Source organism: Dermacentor andersoni, chromosome 7, assembly GCF_023375885.2.
Source record: "Dermacentor andersoni chromosome 7, qqDerAnde1_hic_scaffold, whole genome shotgun sequence".
NCBI lineage: Eukaryota > Metazoa > Arthropoda > Arachnida > Ixodida > Ixodidae > Dermacentor > Dermacentor andersoni.
In genome coordinates, this window is record NC_092820.1 from 126,757,453 (window position 1) to 126,784,316 (window position 26,864).

At 47.1% G+C, this 26,864-nt stretch overlaps 1 protein-coding gene across 3 annotated transcripts in view; it reads right to left on the reverse strand.

Moving 5' to 3' along the window:
• The window catches only part of LOC129385538 (uncharacterized), a 139,981-nt gene that overhangs the window by 13,971 nt on the left and 99,146 nt on the right, over window positions 1-26,864 (reverse strand). For all 3 annotated transcript variants that reach the window (XM_072289332.1, XM_072289329.1, XM_072289330.1), the window contains exons 5-6: window positions 22,388-22,479; window positions 7,947-8,035 (exon numbers count right to left, since the gene is read on the reverse strand). In XM_072289332.1, coding sequence (XP_072145433.1) covers window positions 7,947-8,035; window positions 22,388-22,479 — 181 coding nt within the window. The remainder of the gene's footprint in view (window positions 1-7,946; window positions 8,036-22,387; window positions 22,480-26,864) is intronic.

Consider the following 26,864-nt stretch of genomic DNA (forward strand, 5'->3'; position numbering starts at 1 on the left):
ATAATAATCATTATATATTTATGTCCACTGCAAGGAACACGGCCTCTCCCTGTGATCTCTAGTTACTTGTGTCCTGGGCAAACTCATTCCAACTTGTACCTGCAGAGTTCCTAAATTCATTACCCCATCTAGTTTTCTACCGTCCTCGACTGCACTTCCCTCTCTTGGCACACATTCTGTGACTCTGATGGTCTAACGGTTATCCACCCTACACATTACATTGCCCGCAAAGCTCCATTTTTTTTCTCTTGACGTCAATTATATTATCGGCTCTACCCGTTTGCTTTCTGATCCACCCCGCTCTCTTCCTGGTTCTTCATGTTACGCCTAGCATTTATTTCTCCATCGGTCTTTGCGCGGTCCTTAGCTTTTTCTCGAGCCTGTTTTTCAAACTCCAAGTTGCTGCACTTTAATTAAGCACTGATAGAATGCAGTGATTGTACACCTTTCTTTTCAATTTTAGAAGAAAGTTATCAGTGAGGCTCTGGCAATGTGTGCTGGGTGAAGTCCAATCCATCATTGTTCTTCTCTAAATTTCCTTCTCATGATCCCTGTAAGTAATTTACCTAGATAAACGTACTCCATCACAGACTCTAGAGGCTGACTAGTTATCCTGAACGCTTGTTCCCTTGCCAGGCTATTGACCAATAACTTTGTCTTCAGCATGTTAGTCTTCAACCCCACTGTAACGCTTTCTCTGTTAAGGTCCTGAAACCAGTGTTAGTGAACATGACATGTCATCTGCAAACCAAAGGTTGCTGAGGCATTCGCCATTGATCCTCACTTCTAAGCCATCCCAGTTCAATAGCTTGAATACTTCTTCGAAGCCTGAAATGAATAGCATTGAAGAGATTGTGTCTCCTTGCCTGACCCCTTTCTTGATAGGTAACTTTCTACTTTTCTTGTGCAGAATCAAGGTAGCTGTAGAGTATTTGTGGATATTAGCCAAGATATTCACGTACGCCTCCTGTACTCCTTGATTATGTAATGCCTCTATAATTGCTTGTATCTTTACTGAATCAAATGCCTTTTCATAATCATTGAAAACCGTATAGAGAGGTGGTTTGTACTCTGCAGATTGCTTGATTACTTGATTGATGACATGGATGTGATCCATTGTACAATATCTTTTCCTGAAGCTAGCGTGTTCTGTTGACTGAAGTCAAGTGTTGCCATTATTTTATTGGAAATCTTCTTGGTGAATATTTTATTCAATACTAAAGGAAAGCGTTAGAGGCTTTGATCTGCCAATTCTTTATCCTCTCCCATTTATCTTTGCTTTAATAGGCATTTTGTTACTTGGGAGAGCTTACCTACTGGCTGTCTTGGTACCTTACCCCCCCCTTCAGCTACTGCTTCTGAAACCAGCCTCATTATGGTTTCATTTCATAACAGCGAGAAAATAAACTGTCAGGTAGTGACCAAACGGAACAAGACTGCTGAGTCACAAACATGACAGCAGCTCCTGCAAACGGATTTACAAATATAAAGCGAAGAACAAAATACATCATAATCTAGATTTAATTCTTAAAGGAGAGGTTTCGCCAGCTTGGAATACATTCATAGCCCCGCTCCTAATACAAATACCTCATACTCTACTTGAACCGATTGGGCAAGGCGTAATTATCTCTGGTACCTCCTAGTGTTAGCTACCTACGTAGACTCACCGTTTGCAGTATCCGCTAAAACACAGGTTTGCTGATCCGCAGCGGGCGTCATGGGAGTCATTCGTATTCATTGCAAAGACGGAGAAAACTGAGGCAACTAATGGACGCGCCAGCACATGATCAAACATGGCGGCGTCCATGGTGTCACCATGTAAAGGTTCCATTCGCCATCAAACTACAGTAACGGAATTGACAGGCTGCCTGCATGTATGCCGTCCGTGATGACAGCAAAACAGCAGTTGAAATGTCCTGAAAACCACTACTAATCTCTGTGCGAATTAACGAAAACTGATATATATATATATATATATATATATATATATATATATATATATATATATATATATATATATATATTTTATGACGCGCGAAGGAGACCGTTTATCACCCTTACGGAAGAAGGGCACCGTTTACTGCATGTCGCGAAGGTGAGCGCAAAAGTGGCCAGCTGGTTGATCACCTCAGCGTCATCCTCTTCCTCTTTTCCCCCTCGGGACCGCAAGCACGTTCACCGGTGTTCGTTTTCGTGACGCGTAACATTCCTCTTGTCGCAGACGAAGCCCGCCGGGCGAGTCAACCCTTCTCTCTTGAGGTGAGCAATTTCAAGCGGGCGACATGGACCACTTGGATCTTGGCAGCTCTTCTACCACTCGCCGTGAGGCGAGCTATGTTATAGATGACTTCCTTGAGTCTGTTGATGATAACAAACGGTCCATCGTAGCTGGCCAAAAGCTTTTTGGAGTCCACAGCCAGACTAAATCACCAGGGCGATAGGTTACCGGATGGTGGCGAATTTCGTAGTGCGTTTATGATCTGTCCTGCGATACCAAAGTGGGCAAATGAGCAATACGACGAGCTTCTTCGCAAGGCGGAGAGTCTCGGCGACAGTGGGGTTTTCGTGACTACCGAAAGGGAAAACATTGTCGATTGTATACCGGGGTGGCCGTGTGTACAGCAGGAAGATAGGGCTGTAGCCGGTGGTCTCGTGTTTGGCGGTTTTTAACGCGTACGTGGTAAAAGGCGGTACGTCATCCCATTTCTTGTGGTCGGATGAAACATACACGGACAGTATGTTTACAATTGTTCGGTTGGTGTTTTCCGTAAGCCCATTCGTTTGTGGATGGTATGATGTCGAGTGACGCAAGTTGGATTCACAAAAACGAAGCAGCACCTCTACGACATCTGTGAATTGTCGTCCGCGGTCGCTGATGATCACACGAGGCGGACCATGTCGCAGGATGATATAATGCAGCAGGAATGATGAAACGTCAGTGGCAGTTGCTGAGGGCACGGCCGCCGTCTCGCAGTAGTGTGTGAAGTAGTCGACGCAAACAACTGTCCAACGATTTCCCTTGGCTGATTTAAGAAATGGGCCCACGAAGTCAATGCCCACTTGCTGGAAACGCGTGCTTGTAAGCGACATCGGCTGCAGGAGACCAGCTGGAGCAATAGATGGCCGTTTGTGGTGCTGACACTGCTTGCAGCTGGCCACATACGTCTCAACAGACTGTCGCATTCCAGGCCAATAAAAGCGTTCCTGAATCTGGTAGAGCGTCCTCGCCGAACCTAAATGCCCAGACGTGGGTCGTCATGCATAGCACTGAGAATCGCTGTGCGAAGGCTTTACAGTACCACTAGGAGAAAATGTGCGCCAGTGCTGGAAAAGTTCTTCTTATACAGGAGTCCCTCGCGTACACAGAAACGGTTTGCTGTCGTGGAGGCGGTCGTAGCGTGAAGAGCGGTGTTATTTTGCGTCTTTTCGCTGCTCAGCTTTGAAACAGTCGAAGTCTAAAAAACGTGGCGATACCGAAGCCACGAGGTGATCGAAGTCGTCTCGCGTGCTAAGTGGCATACGCGAGAGGCAGTCCGCATCAGCGTGTCGTCGACCGCTCTTATAAGAGACGGTGAAGCTGTATTCTTGCAGTCGGAGCGTCCAGCGCGCAAGGCGGCCACAAGGGTCACGAAGATTCGCAAGCCAACACAATGAGTGGTGGCCGGTGACAACTATAAAGGGGTGTCCATACAGGTAAGAACAAAACATTTGAACCGCAAATATTACCCCGAGGCATTCTTGTACCGTGACAGTGTAATTCTGCTCGAGCCTACTTAATGAGCGACTTGCATATGCGATCACGTGTTCGCGGTAACCGTAGCATTGAACTAGGACGGCACCAATACCTGTGCCACTGGCATCCGAATGGAGTTCCATCAGAGCTGAAGGACTGAAGTGTTGAAGAACCGGTCGTGACGTCAGCAGAACCTTCAACTGACGAAAAGAAGAGTCGCATTCCGGAGTCCACTCAAAGGGACTGTCCTTTCGTAGAAGGCAGTCAGCGGATATGCCACGTCGGCGAATTTAGGTATAAACAAGCGGAAATAGGAACAAAGCCCCACAAAACTACGCAGCTCTTTGACAGAGCGCGGTGCACTGAACGCTTCAGCGGCTGCTGTTTTCTGCGCATCAGGACGGATGCGATCCTTATCGACGAGGTACCCAAGCATGAGGGTTTGGCGGTCTCCGTAGTGGCATTTCTTGGAGTTTAAAACCAGGCCAGCGTTCCTGATGCAGTTCAAGACGATATCCAGACGCGAGTTGTGTTCGCTGAAGGTGCGGCCAAAGATGACGACGTCGTCGAGGTAGCACCCGTTGGACTTGCTCACTCGTTTGTAGTGGACGAGCCACTCGTCGGCGTCTTCACCCGCGTTGCCTCCGAAGGTGGGTGGAACTCGGTAGTATGGCAGTGGACTGCTAGGCGCTGCCCTCGGAGCGGCTCCTTATTCTGGCATGTCGAAGACGGTCACGGCTGATAGCGGGAGGGCGGCAAGTCGATGGCTTCGACGAAGCTGCAGCAGTGACGGTTCCGTTGTTGTGAGCGCCACCCAGCACCTCCACCACTTTGTTACGCGCGAATGAGACTGTTTCCTTTATGTCGCGAAGGTGAGTGTTACAGTGGCCAGCTTGTAGATCAACTCAGCGTCGCCCTCTTCCTTATTTCCCCCTCGGGACCACAAGCACGCTTACCGGTCTTTGTTTTCCTCACGCGTAACAATATATATAAATAAATGTGAACCGAATATTCACATTTTGAAAGCAACAAATTACTATTATTTTAGTAGTGTTCCAACCGCTACCGCGGCCTTCATAAGAGTGAAGAAGATTGTCCGTGTGTTTTGAGCTGTTGTCGGTGTCTTATTTCTTACGCCTAAAACCATATCTATAAGGAATCTACCAACTAGCCCGACCGCAGACGTTACTAAAGTACAGAACACGTTCGTTCCCAAAGTGTCGGAACGAGGAAAGACGCAGGGGAAGGACGCACGGTTCCAAACAAAGTGTTAGCGAAAAAAATAAACACCGCCAATAAAAGTTTTGTCGAAACGAGGGAATACCACATGGAAAGAGCACAACAGATGGGTGGCTGCGATGAGACGCAGCCGCGGAAGCCTTGTGCTCGCCCTCGAAGAAGCGGGAATAGAAAGCATGATACATCCTTTCTACGCCGACTGGTTGTGATGAGCCGCGCCTAAGGCAAGCTTTTTCCCCAGGCTCGAGGAATCGCCATCGCTTAAAATAAGGATATGCCGTGCGAAGAGGACATGCGACACAATAGCGTCTCGAAACAGTACGAAAAGTATAGGAGCGGGTCAGCACGAAGCAAGAAAATATGCGTACTGTTTGAATTACAAGGAATTTCTTTGCGACCATAACAACACTGTCCTAACCAAATGCAAGCGCGTGAGTTTCCCGGTGCTTTCATGAATACCCCGGGCTGCGGCAATAAACTTATAAAGAAGGCGCGATTGATGAGGTTTCCGGGAGTGGTGTGAGCGAAAGCATGATTCCAGTACTGTCCCTTTTAAGTCATTGAAAAAGTTACCATGAATGTTGACATGTTTGGCTGCCGGGAAATTCAAAAGGGTTTTTGTGTGTAACTGGCGGGTATTGCATTGTATCCTGAGAAGTGCCTCTGAATGACCAATATACTGTAGATTACTGATATTACATTCAAGAAGGTAGGCCACATTGGCTGTGTCATAGCTAAAGTTTCCTTTAATTTGGACAAAGTCGTTAGACGCGGTGCTCATTACTTTCCGTGTAATTGTAGTTTCCGGATAGACCTGGTAATGTGATTTGTTTCAAGTCATAAATCCTGTGCCACGGCTTGGAATTAATGCCGGTTCGATCAAAGTATGGCGTAAATATTTTTTGCGATAGGAAATATATGGACACTCCAGGCGCATTTTTTGCTTTCGTTGTCGCTGTGACGTTCCGTATAAAGTCCATAGGCAATAACATCGTAGCCGTGCGCTGTATGCTGTATGCGCGAGCGAAAATGTGCGAGCGTGAGCCGAGGACGGCGGCTAAACCTTGCGCGCGCAAGGGAGAAAAGATGGGCGCAAGCGCGCCGTATTCCGTCGCGTATGGCGTGGCCTCGCGGTGCCTATTTTCATTGTGATCCGCGATCAGGACATAGTGCGCCGACTGCTAATAGTTTCGCGTGCGCTGTGTTTTCACCGCTTAGCTCCTTAGATCCTGTCCTTGAGCTCACGTTTAAAATCTTCAGTAGCTTCATAAGTGAGTGCTTGGTAGAATGCACAGTAAAAACAATGGTCTGTGGACCTGCTTAGCATAGTCATCCTTGTCCATTATCACCCAGGTGTTTTCCCCATCCGCTTCCGTGGAAAGCACGTTTTCTGTTGTTGTTCTCTTGCGCTTTTTTTTTAGGTTGAGGACTACGCTTCCTTCTCCGTGACTCATCGCCACTACCCTTGTGCTCCGTTTTGCCCATGTGTTATTCCAGCGTGAAAGAAAAAAAAAATATCCGATTTCAGTTACTGACGTTTTTCGCTAGCATTTTTTTTCAAGCAAAATGTACTTCATACGTGTGCTTCTTTCCTCTTCCGACATTTTGTGAACGAATTGGTTCTGTAGCCTCCTTCACTCCCATCAAAGCGGAGTTCTATTTTTCTTGTCATTAAAATATGTGAATAATTCATTCGTGACAGTTTTTGCACCGAATCTATAGAGAGAGAGAGAGAGAGAGAGAGAGACTTCACACAATGCACTGAAACATCTCTTGCATGAAATAAAATGTCTACTTGGCTGTGCTATCCTAGGAAACCTACAAACACTGACGCCAAGGCCTATTTAAGGGAAATTGCTTGTGCGTAATAAATCAAGCAAACATTTTCTTTACTTCATTTATTACACAAAAGTAATTTCCCCTATGTTGTCCTTGCTCTCAGTGTTTGTTGGCTTCTTATGATATGACTTATAAAAATCGGGCCCCTCGGTTAACTCCCTTTCTTCTCGTTTACTTCGCTGTGCTGTAATACTGCAAAAGTTTTTTGTGGATTTTGCAAATTTTCATGGAACGCGTAAGTTACCAGCCCACTGTAAACATCAAAGCCCTTATTGGTGTACAAAGGGTGCTTGGTCTGTCTCATTGCATTCACCCTAGCCCTTAAGGGGTGAGAACCAATCATTCATGCTTACGAGTTAAAAAACCTTTTACTACTTTTCATGGGTAGCACACATGACGTTAGCCGTAGCAACACAACGAGAACACACAGCATGAAATAATTTCATGCTTGCACTTTCTAACTCTTCCGTCAGATATGTCTGCGCAAAAAATAGGTTCCTAAAATTATTAAAGAACTTTTCAACTATTTGATTATTGGAACTGTTTTCACAGGTGTAGTTTGAGTTAGCCGTCATGAAAAATATTTCTTTCTTTTTTGCAGCTCTAAGAGTTGACTCTAAAGATAGTTACACCATTTGAGGTGTATCTTCGTTCCAGAACCTAAAACGCTGGCTTTCCTTTAGCGATGCGTGCCCGGTAATCACTGGTCACGAAAGACATGCGCGTTATCGGCGTGACATGACATTCTCGACAAGAAATTAGCGAGCGCAGAGTTTTCAAGAAAATGCAAGCAAGTATGATGGCAAATACTGATTTCTACCAGAAGTACATACCAAGGGGAGCATACCTCTTTAGATTGCAAGAACCATTGCAAGTCATTGTGCAAACCAGCCCTCTAAAGGGTGCAAACTGTTTGAAGTACATGGCCAAGTGATTGGACTAACATAGACTTTAGCTCATAAGCCATCCAGCTAACTTCTCTGCACTTGATGAAAAGCTTTTGCGTGTCATCTGAACTGGTGGCAGCAAAATCGGTGATGCCGTTTTTCATACCACCATGCATTCTCTGCACTTTTAAATGGAAAATAAAATAAAATAAAATAACTATTAATTCCAGCAGAAATTTCTATCTTACGGGTCTTTTCCGGTGTGAACGCCGATGCAGAAAGTGAAGGTACCAGGGCTGAGCTGTACCTGTTGTTTCGCCAAAGACTCAAAACGGTGCTGAAAGAGTGTGAGTGAATCGGTCAATGCTACGGCAAAATTTTGTAAACATTTACCATAATGCTCAATGAAGTACGCTCATGCAATTCATACGACATTGTTTGCATAGGAATTGCTTCAGCTTACAGTATGAGTATAAAAGTGAATGAAATTACCTTCGCCATGCTGACGTACCAACTCAACCCAAATTTTCATTTTTGCTAAGGTGAAAAACCTCATTGGGCAGTACACAACAATGTTACATAAGGTATTCCTTCTGTTGTCGCATAAGTGCCTTCGCATTGAAATTTGTCGATGCAAATTCCGTTAATTAAACATAAGAAATGCGAATCATGAAGTGGTCGCTACGACTTACCTCTATTCAACGAGTGGTGAAGTTTAATTCCACCATTTAGCACTCACGTTATGCAGGTAATTGCCTCTTTGGATATGGAACAAACTGCATGCAACGATGAACTGCTGATTCGTATGCATGTTTATAGCCGCAAGCAATAAAAAGATGCTAGGGCGGAGCAAGTCCCGGCATGCCTCTGCAAGGCTAGACCCGTTTGTAGCTTGCACCATTCTTTTCCTACTCCCCCACTTCCTCCTACCATTACTACCACTACGACTTTCCCGGCCTACATCATCCAGTGACAAACCAACTCCTCCGCCCCGTGTCGTCCCAGAAGTGTCCGCGTAATAACATCAACAAAGATATTTTGGGCTTTCAATGTTGGCTTTGCCGCTCTAGAGCAGTGCTGTGCAAAGAAGCATATACAGCATATCGTGCTGAAGAGGTGGTAATTTGCGCAAGTACTAATGGTACAGAACGTGTCCTAGTTTTGCATGCTTTGACGTGGCCCCCGTCACACCGAAGGAGCAACGGGGACACGAAAATTGGTACCCGACTGGTCAGTGGCTTAAGAGAAAGAGGGGGGGGGGGGTCACTGAGGCTTCCGCGCGCCCCATATGCATAAACCTAGCCAAGCGATGAGTGCATGCAAAAACACGCCCCTCCCGCTCCTCTTACAGCCCGCTGCTCCTCAATCGGCGACCACAATCCATGGACGACCCAGGCTCCATCTTTGAGACCCCCGCTGCCCCTTCGGTGCAAGTAAGATCCTGCGCCGCCCGGTTTATGAAAACCTGAGCCTGACCGGAATACATATGTGCGTTCCATAATATCAAATGTTCCTTATAGGCTTGGCCACAGTACTGAAATGCACAGCAGTGAAACTTATAAAAGCACATCCGCTGATTATGGAGCGCACAGAAGAGCCTTCCCCAAGTATATTTGTCAAGGTTACGATACCACGATACGCACATACAAAGTACATTCAACAGCACATATTCTGAGTCCCGCACATTGAGTGGGACGAATAAAATATTCATTCATTCATTCATTCATTCATTCATTCATTCATTCATTCATTCATTAGGGTCTTTTTTACGTTCACATCGTTGTGCCTGCGCTAAAACAGTGTAAAAGATGTGATTTTCCAACAACTACATACCGCCACCCTAAGTGTATTAGCAGTTCCAAAGCGTTGTATCTCTTTTGTATCAGTGCATTCACTTCGATGATCGTAAGTGCAGGCGCAAGTGCCAGGCAAATGTAGCCAATAGGATAACTAAATTGAAAGGACACTAAAGCAAACATTAAGCAAAGCAAAAGTGATAGGTCTACGCTCGAGAATCTCTAAGGCTTTAATGTTATCCCGAACAGAGCCTTAATAATTCCTAAATTCAGGTAAATGCAGAACACGATTTGAGGTTCCCCTAGGAAATTCATATACCCAGGATTGCCCAATGGCAAAGGCAATCCTGGTTTAAATTCCGACACTACTACTCAGCCACTCGTTATAAAAACATCATTCTACTGCATCAGAAAAAGATGGGAGATGCTACTTGTCCGGTCACATTTCGTATTTCTAGAACAAAAAAGTTCTTGACATCTCCCTTGTCAATTATGCTGGCTATCGAAAGGTATCATTCTCGCTCGACTCTGCGCCAACCCTGCTTTCGAGTTTCAGTAGTTCCGTTATTGCGTAGTGCTGTGCTGGTTCTTCCTGGCTCGTGAAACTCGCGCAAGCTAAAAAAGGCATAGAATTCCGCGTCCATGCGATGTCGCAGGATGCCCGAACGTTCCACCCTACTTGACCAAAAGCAGCTGCAACTGCAACCGCTTTGCCTTGGCTCGGTTTACGTTTTCAGCAAAAAAACGTGCCGCCGTCTGTCGGGCGTTGTATTACTCACCGACTGCAGCAGACGGTGGTGATGGCGTATAGAACGTCCCACTCCCTGGTTGGGTGGCGGGACATATGAATTCCGACGAACGCATTCGGACACTTTTGATGTAAATTTTTCGTAACTAAAGTCTTTTCCTTGGCATGAAACAAGCGCTGCGAGGTTTCTGTAATAATATTTAAACTTAGACTTAGTGTTTGCCTTCAGTGTCCCTTTGCGATTACTGGAGAAAAACATTCGTTTAAGTTGTCCTAACGAGCTCCTAGAAAGTGGTTATCGAAGCATGGTAATGACAGGTCGCGCTATGTCATAGTGACTGTGGGCGTTTGGGTGTCTTGTATGAACAGTCTTGAGCGTAGGGCGAATAGAAAACGAATCGGTTAAATTGGAAGGTTACGAAAATATTAACATGGAAAGTTGCATTATTCATCGAATATGACAAAAAGACGCACTTGTCTTGGCTAGAACTATTTAATATGCGCCCTCATGCCCATAGCCACAACCCGCAGTTTACAATGTGTCTAGCCATGTATCCAGGGCGGCTATAACGTAAACCTATTCGAATATGTTTCTATTAGAATTCTGCCGCTAGCCCTCTACAATTAGTTAAACATTTTTCCAGGTCACCCTCACATTGCCTTCCTATCACGTGACGCCACGAAAAGAACGTAAATTCCGCATTTGACATGACGTGTACTGACTGATTATGCGTGATTAGACGGAGAAAAAGAAAGAAAATAGACCTTGCCGATGATACGTCACTTTTGCCATTAGCCCTCCACTATTGATCAAAAATTTTCGGGCTGCCCCCACCTCACCTGTCCGTCCAGCGACGTCACAAAACTGAAAAAAAAAAAACTCACCACGTCGAAGCGATGTATACGCACTGAAGGTACATTAATATGCCGAACAACACATGTCCTTCTATTTTTTTTTAATTCTCGGAAGAGCCGGTGACTTCCCCGTTCCGAACAGAACAAGTGGTGGTTTCCCACTGATCGCCTCCCACCTCCCACCGAACATGTGTAGAGCTATGCTCAAATTTTGCATTAGGGAGTATCGTAATCGCCGGACGAGGAGGGAAACCGTTTAGTGTAAGAAACACCGAAAAGGTGTTCTTTCTTCGCCCTAGGTGGCCGGCTCTCTTAGTCCAGAAAGCCGTTGGGTAATGCCGCACCCCGGGCCCGGTCCGCCAGACTTCGCTGAACTTTCAGGCTCTGTGCCTTTAACATTGCCTCCCACGTTTCTTCGATCACTTGTAGCGGTTCGGAGGCATCATCTTAACTGTTTTTCTCACGGCGTGGGCACACTAACACCATGTGTTCGAGGGTGTCTGGTACATCACAATATCGGCATAGGTATGAGAATTTGGTGGGGTGCATTCGGTGCATGATAATTCCATGGACATACATATTCGTTTGTAGTCTGCGGAGGGCGGTGGCTTCTTCCTTGCTAAATTCTAGAAGTGGTAGAGGATATTGTCTTCTTTCCAGTCGGTAATGTTGCAATATTACGGCGTAGTTGATGGGAATGTCTTCCACCCTCGTCGCGTTCCGGAGACCGTGCGGAAAGAAATCCCGGCTGGTATGCTTTCGGGCGACAGCATGTGCTGCTTCGTTTCGTGCCAGGTGTTCGTGACCTGGGTTCCATGTGACGTTGGTTTCGGGTAGTTCTTAGCGTCTTGTTATTTCTTTCAGAATCTTCACTGCTGCGGCAGAAATTCGGCCAATTCGTAGGTTTCTACATGCCGTTTGCGAGTCGCTCAAGATGATTGCTGTGTCTATGCATGTGGCGATGCCGAGGACGATGGCCACTTCCTCCGCCATTTCTGAATTCCTGGCCGGTACGGTGGCAGAAATTAGCTCCTTCCCTTGGTTGTTGGTCACGGTAATTGCGTATGCTCTTCTACCTGTGTATTTGGCCGCATCTGTATATCTCGTATTGAGGTTCTTTGAGCATTTCTTGCTAAGCGCTCTAACTTTTGCTTGTCTTCTGTCTTTGTGGTATGTTGCATGCATGTTGCGAGGTATTGGAGCAACTGAGATAGAGTCACGAAGAAGTGGCGGCAATCTGGCTTTCGCGTCTGAGTCTGCTATGAGGTTTTCACTATATGCGAGTTTGCGAAGTACTGCTCTGCCTGTTTGAGTCAGCTTAAGGCGTTCCAGCTGGCTGGCTCTGTGCGCTTCACTCATTTCTTCCCAGGGGGTTATGGAGGCCAAGTTTGAGGAGTGTCGTGGTTGAGGTCGTACTGGGGAGTCCTAGTGCGCCCTTGATTGCTTTTCTAATGATGATGTTGAGTTTTTCAATTTCAGCTTTCTTGAGGAGTAGATACGGGGTGCCATATGTGATCCGGCTTATAAGGAGTGCTTGGATAAACTGGACGGTTTCTTGCTCTTTAAGGCCTCTTCTTTGGGTGGTTATTCGCCGAATGAGATGGGTTACTTGTGTTAAGGTCTTCTGAAGCTTCGGAAATGTAGCTGCGCCAGAACCATTTTTATGTATTGTGAGGCCACGGACGCGGAGGGAGCCAACTTGAGGGATATCGATTCCATTGAGTCTGACGCTGGGATCTGGAGCGACGTAGGCGGGTAGTCTTCCACGGGTCCTTGCCTTGAGTATACGTAGCTCCGATTTTTCAGGGGCGCACTGGAGACCGCATTTTGAGAGGTCGGTTCTATCTGATCGTTTGCCTCTTGGAGGGTAGTTTGCTGTTGGCCGGTCGTGTACGCTTTTGTCCATAACGGTATATCGTCAGCGTATATTGCATGGATAAAATCTTCGATTCCTTCGAGTTGTTGTGGGAGCGTAATCATGGCGAAATTGAACAGCAAAGGTGAAATGACTTACCCTTACGGAGTTCCTTTGTTGGGCATTTCGAACTTGTCGCTTCGGATGTTGCCGATACACACCGTAGCCGTGCGATATTTGAGAAAGTCGTGCACGTATGGCTAGGTACGGATTCCGCATATTGTGTGTTGGAGATTTTGGGAGATTGCTTCATGTTTCACATTATCGAAGGCTCCTTTTACGTCTATTGTTAAAATAGAGAACTTTTTGTGGCGTTCTAGGTAGTCGAAGAGGTCTTCCTTGAACTGTAGTAGTATATCTTGTGCTGGGAGGAGCTGTCGGAAGCCAAACATTGTGTCGGGAATGGGTCCTGAGTCTTCGAGGTATGTGGAAAGGCGATCGTGAACCATGTGTTCGTGAAGCTTTCCAGCGCAGGAAGTAAGGGAGATGGGCCGTAGGTTGCTGTTTTGTAGTGGCTTGTTGTGTTTGGGGTCATAATGACTTCTGCGTGCTTCCATTCTGCTAGGAGCTAACCTTTTTCCCAGCAGTTATTCATGTAGTCGAGAAGTCCATTTAGGGCCTTGTCTGGGAGGTTTCATAGGATCTTGTTGGTCACCTTGTCATTTCCTGGTGATGTGTTACGGGTCAATTTGGCAAGGGTGGCATGGAGTTCAGGAAGCGTGAAAGGGCTGTCGAGGATGAGATTTGGTTCGCCTTTGTACGGTCGGGGATCGGTAAACTTGGGGGCGATGTCTCCGAAAAGTTTACGCTTGATTTCTTCCAGAATTTGTTTCTCAGTTCCTGGATGGGAGTTAATGATTTTCTTGACGTCACGTCTTTGCTGGGTCTTGGTTTCGGTGGTGGCTAGAAGGGCTCGCAATATATGCCTGGTCTTCTTCGTGCTGAGTGTGCCTTGAAGTTGGTCGCACAGCTTATGCCAGTTCTGACATTAGAATTGATCTCCGTATTCTTCTGCTTACTTTGTCATGTGAGCGATCCGTTTCTGCAGTTTGCGGTTAAGTTTCATCTTTTTCCACCGTCTCAGTAGTCCTCTTCTGGCATCCGAAAGATGTAGGAGGTGAGACTCTACGGCCGGCGTGTCCATCGTGAGTTGGATGACTTTAGTGTGCTTTTCCGCCGTCTTGACCACTCCGGTGCGCCACTCTTCAATATTTTCGATGTTTTCTTCTATGTCATGTTCTTGAAAGCCCTTCCAATCCGTCAGCCTTGCCGTTCCGGTTCTGCTCAGCTTCTTACGGTGCACGATTTCAAGCTGAAGGATGTGGTGGTCGCTGCCGAGGTTTTCTTCCAGTCGGGTGCATTCCGCCTTGGATATTCCTATTGTAAAGGTGAGGTCGGGATTTGTATCCCTGGACACACTGTTGCCTATTTGAGTTGTTAGTTTAGGATAATTCCAGAGGGTGAGGTGAATCTGTGGCGCCGAATCGTGCACTCGCGCTCCTTTCTTGTTCGTGTGCGGGTAACCCCATGCTGTGTGGGGGGCATTAAAATCCCCCCTTATTGCGACTTTATAGCCTTTAGATAGTCTTCTGGCTTGCGTGATGAAGTTTACAAAGTCGGATAACGGACCCCTTGGTGGACTATATAAGCATAGTACGTATAGTCTTTGGTGTGTCTTCTTCTCAGGCAGCACTTCCACTAGGGTGTGTTCTACGGTTGTTCCCTGGATTGTGTGATCTTGCGTGGTGAGATTTTTCTTCGTCAGGATGGCTGTTCTCTGAGATCCAGTATGTGTATCATATCACTGTATGCGCAGATTCATGTGATAAGTTTCTTGGATAGTGATGATATCTGGTTGTTCCAGTTTGGTCAGTTCTTGCAGGTTTGCTCTTTTGGTTCGGATAGAGCGACAGTTCCATTGCCACAGCTTCATTGGGAGTTGTGGTAATATCTTCTTGGTATTACTCGCCATTTTGTTCGATATTACTCTCTTCGCCCCGGGCCATGGATTTCGGTCTGGCTGTATTGTGGAGGTCTTTACGTGCTTTCTTGCGAGCCCTGTCGGTGTTGTTGAGTAGCTTTTCTCCAGTGGCTTTCGTTACCTGGTTCTGCTTGACATAGGACATGAAGCTGCTGAGGTCTTGGAGGGTAGCATGGATAGGGGCCAGCTGAGCGGTGATGTGTTGCTGGAGTTGTTGTTATCTCCTTTGCAACAGTGGTCATGGCCTCCTGTATCTGCTTCCACACCTGCATTGTTACAATTGCCTTGATTCTCTCTTCTCTAAGGGGTGGTGGGATGTTTGGCATTCCTTGAGGTATCGAGGCTTGATTTGCGGTGTTTTGTTCTTTGCCCCTTTCTATGAGCTCGTCGATGAGGGCTTGCTGATTTTGGAGTTGTGCTCGCAGATCTCGTTGGTTTCCGTGGGATCTTGTGCTCGTCTGTTTCCTCCTGCAGCGTCTGTATACGTGACTCGCTTTTGTGGGTTGCGTGCACGGGATCCAGACCGTGATCTTGACCGGGGTCGATCGTTTGCTTGACCACCTGTTGATTTGGAGTCACTTCTGGATTTGCGTGGAGAGTTTAGTGAGGTTCTGCTTGATAAGGATAGTGCCGGGAAGTCTGAGTCTGAATTTGAGTTCCATCTGCGTTGCTGCTCTTGGAACTTGTTTTCCCATTGCAGTCTTATCTTGTACGGTGGTGGATTTGGTTTCAGTTTATGTCGGCCCCCCTTTCCTGCTCTCTCATGGGGTTGTAGACAGATTTTACAACTGGGTTGGCAGTCACGTTCTTCCAGTTGATTTTTCATCCCGCATATGTAGACGAAGTTGATAAGGGGTTTCGGGCAGATATCTTGCCGGTGCCCTAGTTCTCAGCAGGTTCTGCAGTATTGAAACGGATTTCCTGTATGGTTTGCCACGGTAGTCACAGCATTTATATATGATGTTGTATGGGACGTGCGGTCCGTCGAAGTAGATGAGTGCTGTTGACAATCTTCCCATCATGCGTGCTGCGAGAACCGTGTATCTTGCAGATACTCGTAGCCCTTGTAATTGTTCTTCTTTGCTCGTTCCTGGCGGCATGTTGTACGTTACGCCTTTGCTAATGCCCTCTGGTGTCCTGACATGTTCTTTAACTTCGTAAAAGGACCCTCCAAGCTGGATGCTGGTGATCTTGAGGAGCATATCGTAAGCTATGTCTTTGTTTGGTGTACTTGCGATTATCATAATCTCGGCATGTTGCACTTGAATCCCGATGTTGTCATAGAAGTCTTTTTGGGACAACTTGCGAGCTCGGCCGATGGCATGTGTCACTGCCACCAATGTCCAATTGGAGAGTTGTAATCCCGCCTTAGATCTCTAGGTGATCTTCGTGTCGTCCACTGGCAAAGGCGGAAGTCTCGGTTTTCTATAATGTGGCATGGTTCCTGCAATAGGTATTGTTGCTCCGGCTCGCTGCGCTCGTAGTTGATCTGCTTCCTCGGCTTTGGGTTTTTTATGCACCTGATCCGTCTTGCCTCTCCTCTCCCATGTGTGCCATTTTTCTGGATTCTTATCGCTTTTCCGCTGCTCTCGTCATACGTCCACTCCGCTTCCAGTTGTTGCTGCTCTTGTATCGTATCCACCTGCATTTCAATGCTGTTGTTTTCCTGGTTCAGTTCTCGTGCACTTCTTGCTGCGTCGGATGCGTCAGTCATTGGTACTCAGCGGCAGCGCGGAGTCGCTCTCGAAGAGAGCGAGTGGCGGCTCACGAGCGCTCACGAGCCACGGGACACACTCCGCGGGTCACGGGTCACGAGAGTTCGGCTGGCCGCTTAGCCTTGAAGGGTTAGCTCCGTTAGCGTGGCGTGAACTCTTCAAACAGCAAAAAATGACGGTAATTCCCCGTGCCGCTCATAAACTTGATATCCTCCAGTACCACTTCCGTGCCGATTCAGTCGACGCCGCAGTTTTCGATGAATAAAAGCAGGTGTCCGGAAAATTGCCAAAAAATGCAGGAGCCCATGCGAAGTGCGACAGCACTGCTTAGCCCCCTAGCGGGCAGTTTCTAATCGGCGGTGATATTTTTAACGCTAATCGCCATACCAACGCAGTCTGCAGAGACCAGTCTGACAACGTTCATTGTATTGTTTTTTACCCTAAGATACGACTGGGCAAACTACGACTGCTTCTACGTGTTGGCCATGGAGGCATGGTTGTCGGCATAGTATGGCACATTAGTACGTGAACGACTCTGTCTCTCCCTACAACCCCGGCTGTCAACGGTAGACGGTAGAGACCTTACCTGTATAGGTTCGTGCAAGTCGCTCGATCGAGTCAGCTAAAGCGAATGTGGACGCATTTTGAAGCTACTAGAAGGAATCGGCAGCAATGTTGAATTGAAAAATGATTACGGATTGTTTCAATATATTAGTATAGCGGGATTGTCGACGCATTGCCGGTGAGGTACCGGTGCACCATGTTTCTTAGCGCAGCCTGGTACATGTAGACATGGGAGCTGGTGAGGGTGAGAGGAAATTTGAGAACATAATTCTACTAACAGAGTTCGTATAAATGAGCGCCTGCAATTTTCCTAACCCACTATGTTTAGGAGTTCGCGTTTTTAAGCTTTTTTTAGATTTGTCTAATAACTTGCCGTGTCATGTCCTTTCTAGCTCACAGTACGTTGCGCGTGACTGCAGGTACTTTTAATTGCACCATAAGCACATATATGACACATTTCGTCATCACATTACATAATACACGTACGAGTATGATAGTAAGTCAGTAATATATGCACCATGAAATAAAACCAGAGCTTACTGAACTATTCGGAACACTGGTTCCTTGAATCGCCACAAGGGAGTGCTAAGGGCAGTCATGCCCTGCCCTGTCCTTAAGCATCGTGTATACCTAAATGAACATTTTAAAGCTTGAATTAATCCACTGCTACAAATTTCGGCAGAACAGGACGCCTTATTATGTAGTTTAGTTCCTATGAATTTGTTTAGATAGGAATTTCCGCTAATAATAAATTACATAGAGGAAAATTTCCTACCAAGGGTGCATGCTTGTGCCAGTTCCAACACCCTTGAACATGTGGTTGTGAAAAAAAATTCTGTACACGACAGCGTACTTAACCTACATGGGCATTGAAAAAGCCTGCAGTTGAAAACTATATTAACTTTGACCACCTGGTGCACACTAAAATGTCTGACACGAGGAGAGTTTGAGGGTGATCGCCATTAATATTCATTTGATGCAGGTATTGCGTTAGCTGTTCCCTGATTTTTGCAGTTTCTGTGTCGTCAGGTTTGGCTCAGCAAAAGAATGGCACAATAATTCCGAGAGAAGTCATCTCACGATGAATGTCGACGTTACGGTGATTATCATTGAAGAAGTACAGAAACATCACCTTTGCGGGCACACAGTATCGCCAGCTCAAAAACGTGTCATGTAGGAGACCTGTATGCACCAGGGTTACTCTCTCTGGTGCCTCCCAGTCGGCGTGCTGCTCGATGCCGCTGTGCCTCAAAGATATTCACGCGCGGCCTCTGCTATGCATGGTGCGTTGGTGCGCGCGAGCTTTGACAATTCTCGCCTCGCAGCCCGCGTGCATTTGTCGGCCGGTGCACAAAAGGGTCGGGCTGGGGAGCTTCAGGAACTCCGGCGACGCAGGTTTATATCGGCGCTGCACTGCGGAAACTTTAAACGACTTTTTAACAATGTTGCACGGGCCCATTATGGGGGTTTGAGTAAAATCAGCACACACAGACCAAGTGGTAACATACTTAGTAGCATTTATCCGGTGATCGCTATGAGAAATATAATACCGGACTGCGAGCGCCAAAACGCTCATGTATAAGGCATGTAGGCGGCAGGCTTCTCTCTTACGCTTTTCAGTGGAGAGGCTGTGCAATCTAACGCTGAAAACGCGCTTCCGCGAGGTCTGCTAGTGGGTCGTACGTGAGCATGTATTGAAAGAAAAAATATATTTTTTCTGCTAAAGTGTTAAGTGGCTCTTGAGCGAAAATCGTCAGTAGGAGCGAAGCGGCACCTAACTTTCTATTGCCTGCGGCGTCAAGGCGCCCTCTTGGCGCTGGCTCGCGCTTGCTGGGTAGGGCCTCGACCGAGCAGAGCAGGCGTAGGTCACAACCTGCTGCCGCGCTTTTGGGTGAATGGGCAGGGCCGCGACAGCACGTCACCCTCACTCTCGCCCTCGGAAGCTTGTGTTGTCTGTGCCTTCCTTGTCCGCGCAAGCTCTGGCCTGCATTCCAACAGCGCCTCGGTAAGGCCAAATGAAAGCATGGCGAGCGTATCAACGCATGAGCTTTCCCGCAAGGAGTTCGTAGCTCGAAGGACGGCTCAGCGGCTTTCAAATAAACATTAATGCTTTTTCCTTCGTAATTCATAGGAGAGAGAGACAAAAGGGGAGGAAGGACAGGGCAGTTAGCCAGTGTAAGTACCGGCTGGCTGTAGTCGCCGGTCAGTGTGGACGTGTCCGCATCTAGCTCTGACAACTTCGCCTATGCGTAGTGTCACAAACCTGGACACGTGATCCAAACCATGCACATCGGATTCAGCTAAGTGTGTTGCATCTGCGAATGTCAGTCTCGCCTGTAAGGACCGCCTTTTGAGAATTTTACGACACCTTTTGCACCGACGACGTGTGAGCGAGCCTTAAGCCTTGTGGTAGGCTCAGGGCACAAACCATCTTGCCTGTGGTTGCGGAGGGGGCGTCCGTGTGTGCCGTGCGCTCGCCGAGCTTCGCGAGCGCACGGCACACCAACGATCGCGCACACGGCTCTTCAAGGGGCCAGCGAGAAGAAAATTGTGAGCAACAGACATGAAGAATTCTACCATGGCGGCCGCGTAGCAAGGAGCCCTTGAAGCGCTACCGCCGCCGACCGAGTTATCGAGCTCGCCCGCTGACAAGCCACCAGTCAATGGCAAGTACGTCACCACTAGGAAGAAGAGAACCGATACACATAAGACGCTGCCCAACCCACGCTTATCACGTGCCGACCACATGATTGTCGTCAGATGGCGTAATTTCAATTTACGCACCATGCCACCCACCACAATGCCGGCCACATTGTGCTCGAAAATTCTGCCACCAACCTGGACTACTGGGCAGGCCATGGTCCCATGGTTAAAGCATTGGGCTGCTGGGCTGAATGAACAGAGTTCAAAAGCAACAGCCGAATCTAATTGAGTGAGATAGTATGTGGTATGCGTACCTATGCACCGCCCTCCAACGGACCTCTTTGACGCCGATATAAGTGACTGAGGATGCGGAACCGTATACGTGACACAAAGTATGTACGCGATCTTTAATAAACCTTTTTCACGCCAACTTGGAGCAATCGGTATGTGCCTATGGGTATGCGAAGCTTTTCAGTGAACATCTTGAACAACTACTTGGGTCGCCGGGGTGTGATCCACTGAGATGCGCCGCGCTTCAATAAGGCTTCTTTATATGTCAGCTTGTGACACTGGGTGTGCGCCCCTGACTGTGTGCAGCTTTTGAACGAACCTCTTTGTCGCCAACTTGGGTAACTCTGGGCCATTTAGAATGCCAAACCTTGTTCGATATCAAAACTGTAGCATGATATTTCTACACTGCTTTAACGGTATCGAACCCGCGTCACATCCATTCAGAGAAATTTTCCTGAATATCTATTCGCACACACTTCGTGGCAGTGCCGTCGAATGACGCGACCTGTTGACGAGTAAGTCAGAAGAATGTGGTTCCACACACCTCATACACAACGCACATCTGCGGTAGCAATACGGTCTGTCACTGCATTGCTTCAGTGCTAATTGTAATAATATCAAGAATATTCATATTGAAGTGGTCTCCGCCTGACTTTTCGGTTCCGTTGAACAATTTTATTGCACACTATGCCGGTAAGATTGTTAGCCATGGCAAAAGCCAGAACCCTTGAGGGCGCGAAACATTTTACTGCAAATCAGTGTCGTAACTACAGTAATAAGTGTACTGTAATATGTGAGAAAGGTATCGGTGGGTTGCCCTCAGTATTCTTCGTGTCTGATGTTCTCAGCATTGAAGTAGATCAGTATATCACGAGACATTTTCATCATTAAATTATGGGGTTTTACGTGCCAAAACCACTTTCTGATTATGAGGCACACCGTAGTGGAGGACTCCGGAAATTTCGACCATCTGGAGTTCTTTAACGTGCACCTAAATCTAAGTACACGGGTGTTTTCGCATTTCGCCCCCACCGAAATGCGGCCGCCGTGGCCGGGATTCAATCCCGCGACCTCGTGCTCAGCAGCCCAACACCATAGCCACTGAGCAACCACGGCGGGTACATTTTCATCATAACGAAACGTTTGCTCGTTACAGAAAAACAACGTAGTCTACTACAGTTGTAATTACGTCATTACAAAATGTAGTTCCATTACTGTCCTCGCAACCTTCACTACGTTGCACAGATCCTGTATATATAACGAGCTAGCACAGCTTTATTGGTACGTCCATTACAAGCCCTCAGATGTTGTTCCAATTCACTAAGAATTCCTTTTCTAATTTTTCGTCCGTCATATTCTCTCTTGCCAAGACTCCACCAGTGGCATTGTTAACTCCCCTTATGCGCACGCGGGAGTGTTGCGTTGTAACACAATAGAAGCTAGTGCACAAGCTTGTCGTTACTGAGTGCCAAGATGCAGGCAATTAGGTTCTTTAAGAAGCACGTCTCTGTATTGTTGCCGGATCTTGGTGAATGCGCTCCCACTGTACGGGTACTGACAAGCTCGAATAATCGTCACCAGGTGACTTCCACCTTTGGAGGTCACAAGTGGCTGTCACTATCGAGCCACTGCTCGACAGTTCAAGCCCACTGCCCACCCATGGCGGTGGTTTATCATGAAAGAATTACTAAGCACACAGCTTTTAATCGTGTCTGAGCATGGCCGTCCGCGTGACACTGACGCAGTCTTTCGTCAATTGCCCCCGCCAAATTCAAGTACGCAAAGCAGCGTTTCCTATAACAAGCGCATTTTGTCGGTATAATAACGCGTTATGTGGATTTTACTGCTCACAAAAATGTAATTGAATTAGCGTGATAGTTGCTCAGTAAAGACAGTAATCGATCAGTCACAAGAATAGCACATATGTAATTGTTCATGTATTTAAGTTTGTGTAATTCGTTACATGCAAGCCTGATAGACGTTATCCGCTACACTAATAACATTTGGCAGATGCCGCATTAGCACATCACAGCTGAACTGCATGGAGCCCTATGTCTGGCCCGAATTAGCTCGTTCGCGCAAGTCTGTCAGCCGACGGAGACAGAAGTGCTGACGAACAGTGGCCAACAGCGTACGTAACCTTTCTATAGTACTTAGCCGAACTAATTTTTTCTAACTTACTTTATTGTTTGGATCTGGTCCACTTAGATCGTAAAAGTGAACTGATGTCAGGATGTACTTTTCCTCAGGACAATAAATCCAGAGCCTTGCATCTGCACCGGAAAGACACATTATTTCATGTTAGGAGTTTGTTAGCAGACATTCTGATTGAGGTGAGAAAACCCTCACGCTACTTCACCACATGAAGGGACGCTAAAGATAGTCACTGTACGTTATCTATTCTGGCCCTATCTTTAGAAACCTATCCCAGTATGTGCACTACTCTTGGCCGGGCAACGGATTTCACGAGTAGTAACTTGTGATCGAAAAACCAGTAGGATTGCCTATGAGTGTGGATGAAAATGTGCTTTAATCGATTTCAATTTCTGTTCCTTCAGATCAATAGCATTCAAGACAGTTCATGAGTGAACACGCCTTTGTGAAGCAGCACGCGTGGTGTGGGGCACTCACTTCGAAATACACTTCAGTTGTAAAAGTCATGGCCAGTCAACCAAAAACAAATTTAGCACATCCGATCGAAATTTCTGTCTGCCTTAGCCGTTGCTGCATAAAAACAACAATACAAACTCTTCCGAAGCTGTACAATATGGGATCGCGCATTTAAGGGTTTCTTGAACTATAGACACGTCAAGGTTTATCTCACCTTGCGGTTTAAACCGGGTCACTGTCTCGTACTGTGCGCAAGTCTGGTTAGTGCCATCGAGGTTAGTTGCGATACCACAATGGTTCACAACAGCATCAAGGCGACTTCAAGGCAAAACTACCTTTGCGAATCCCACCATATATTTTTTCTGATTCTGGCTGCCGGCTGGTTGGGTGGTGATGTTGATTTACGACCCCCTAGCTAGCAAGCAGAGCAGCACTGCAGCCTTTACAGCCTGTGTAGTCTCCCTGGCTGCTTGCGTCATTCACTAGGGAGTTACTCAGTGACAAAACAAACGATACCCAAATATCACCACTGAAACAAGCTTAGTTTATCAATAGCACAATTCATTCCATAAAGCAAACCTTTCCAGCGTTTTTACGGCTATTTTCCTAATCATTAAATCACATCTGCTAGTATACTTCTATGTAATTTCTAACTACTTCTTTGCTATATGATCGCCGTGCACTGATAATGATGATGACGATTTTCGTACTATGGCACGTACCCACAACGGGGCATTGGAAGTGTACTGGGGCTCTATAACCTAAAACTAGTCCAAACTTTTCTATTCCAGTTCTGCAATCTGCCCACCGCAATTGGTCAAAAAGGTTTTCCGACCACCCCTACTTCACCTCTCTGTCACGCGACGTCACGAAAACCGCAATAGCTCCCCATCTGATGTGACGTGTACACAGTGATTACGCACAATTTGACCGAACAAAACAAAAATAGTTATTTGTGATTCGAGGCCTTTTTGTCATTAACCCTCGGCTATTGGTCAAAAGTTTTCCGGCTGCACCCACTTAGCCTGCCTCTGACGCGACGTCACAAAACCGCAAAACCATTCTGCGTCAAAGTGACGCGTACGCGTTAAACACACATTAACATTCCGAACAAAACTGAATTTTCTTTGGATAGCACCATTCTGAAAGGAGTAAAGGTGGCTGCCGCTGATCGCTCCTGCACTTGCTACTCGCACCTGCCGGAGAGCATAGGTTTATTTGCGTGTAATAAAACTTGTTGCGTGGCCATGTCACGTTTTCGAGAACTTTCAGCACGTTTACGACCTCGTTCTGCCAACTCTTCTTTGCTGAGCATCCGTTTTAGCCCCATTCTTAAGCTTCGGTTGCATGCCATCGCGATTGTCGACGAGCCACTGCAAGCTAAGTAACAAAAAGCGGACCAATCGCACACGCCGGCACCACCCTCTTCATGCGGTTATCGATATTCAGTGCGCTGGCTCGGCCCCATCGAATCCCTCTCCACTTGAGCATGCTCCTCGCCTCTTGAGCCAATTAGATAAACCAAGCCGGTCAGTGCAGGCAAGGTTATTCGCTTCTCAAGCAGAAAAAAGCGACCCCCTATGAATAAGGGGAGCATTTGATTGGTCTGTTCAGACAACACTCTGGGTGACCGCCCGATGCTTGCGTGGGCGGTTACGAAATGTTGACGTCCGGAAATTGGAATAAAAACATATTGGAATAGGTTTACGTTATACGGCCCCTGAGCGGTAGGTTCAAAATAAGGAAGAAAAAATCAGACATATCAGGCAGGGTAAGGGCTGTCATGTTGCGTAGTACGAGTGCGCGGGAGGACAGGCACGCACGCAAGTATTTTTTCTTTCTATTTTTTACGCAAGTGAGGCCGAAACAAAATGAGCGAGTATATTGCATATTTATTAACCGCTTCACCAAAACCTTCGCCTCATGTAGATATTAAAGTGCTCGTTGGACCTGCAGCCACAACTTCCCTTCCGCAATTCTTGTTAAGCAATCAGAAGAACAAACTCAATGCTGCAGCCCATATTAGCACAACTTAAGGAAATATTTTTAACGTTTTTAGAGTCACCAGAAATTGCTTTTTTTTACTCGGGAAATATATCTTATATGAATACTTTCTTTAGCAAGAAAATCCCACAGAAGCAGTTTTATATGTTTTCTTCTCTTTATTTAGCGTGAATAGCTTTCTTTCGCTCTCTCGGCCGTTTACATGGTCATCGGTGCAGAGACGTCCCTCACCGATATAAGGGCGTTGATGGAAATGGCTTTCACCCAACCGCAAGCTAAAGTTTACAGCTGACTTCGCCGCTCTTCGCCTCCTATTATAGCTCTTTTCGAAGCGTCTGCTGTGGTGCGAGAGCGTAGGTGCCCCTGAAGGTATACAGAAAAGGTTTTCGATGGTGTACTGGCAAGAGTGTGAGCCGCGGCGCTATTCGCGACACCACGAGCTACCTTGTGAGCTTACCTAAACGAGACGTTACGTAAGCACAAAAGATTTCATGCATGGCAAGAATCCTTGAGCGGGTCTTTGTTTTTGCTGCCGTACAGTACGCGATAGTGTACGTCCTGACTTGCTACGCTGTCAGCGAGCCATGACAGTACTATTTGCGGCCTTTCTGTGCGTGTAATTGGGGTATGATTGGCTCAGTCTCCGGACGAAAGGCGAACGAAGGTAAACCAGTACCGGAAGTTGCGCTTCGGACATGGAAGAAATGTGATTAGACAGTGATCACGCGTGAGCGTCGATTTCGTAACTTCCGCAGCAATTGTCCAGTTGCGGCAAATGCAACGAGGCTGCACCGAACTTGACGGCTTTTATGACTTGTGTAACCAGGTGCTGTGACGCTTCTTTCTGCGCAAGCTGTGCAACAGAGTGGCCTGAGGAAGCTCCGAATTGTTTCCTCACTTGCCCCCCACTCAGTGACGCATATTCAGTTAGCCAAGTTGGCGAGGGGTGCATTAAAGGGAAGCACATACCAAGTGCCTGTAAGGCGCGGCCCACTAATGGCGCGCTCCAATTCCGGCGAGTATCGGAAATTACGCAGATAGCCAAAGAGAGACAGCGAGGGTTCAAGACAGAAGAAACAATAGGCCATAGAGGAGAGGAATTGACAATACAAGAGAGGAAAGACAGGGAGGTTAACCAGACGCTCGTCCCGTTGAGCCCACCGGACGAGGCAAAGTAATGCAACACATTTCCTACCGTGTGTAAGACATATGGAAGAAGCTTCTGCGAAGCGAGGCCACCTCACGGCGACAAAAAAAAAAAAAAGGTGAGAAAAGGACACATTCTTTCTGTATTTGAAGTCTTTCCCCCTGCGAAACTATAAAAAATGTCACAGTCTCGTTCGAAAACCGAAGCATCTATTGCGATAGCAAATTGGTGGATGGCTATACGAAGAAAGCACGGTAGTTTCATCAGCCGTTTAAGCTTGTAAAATAGGCATACTAGCTAAATTAACAAGCATGGTTCTCACGCGCGCACAAGCGAAAAGCAAGCATCTCACTCGACAACCTCGCAAACCCGCTGTCGAAACGCTGCTGTTAGGAAGCGCGGCGGCAGCAGCGGCCGAATCGACCTTAGCGCTCCCTCTCGCATCAGCGCCAATGTAACAGCAAAAACACAGCGCATAGCGGACTCTGTCGTTGTCGTTGATTGCTCTCGGGATAGAGTGGTCCCACTCGGCGCGCCTTGCCACCCGCGCTGCCTGGAGTAAAACGATACCCCCCTCCCCTCTCCGTACCGACGATGGACCTTGTCCGCGTCGCAGATGGTTTTCAAGGCCGAGCGGCCTGCGCGCGCACTCGCAACCGTGCGGTGTAGAATGCGCCCACCCTACTAAGCCGCGCGAGATGAAATACGGCGCTCTTCCTCCCCGCTTTCCTTCCTTTCGAGCTCAAGATATAGCCGTGATCGCTGGCACATTCTCGCCCGCTTTCACTCGCACTCACTTTATCGCTTTATCGATTTTATCGCCCTAGGCCTTCCTACTGAACCTCACGGCGACGCCGACGCCGACAGCGGATATGCGCTTGTAGTGTGCATATAATT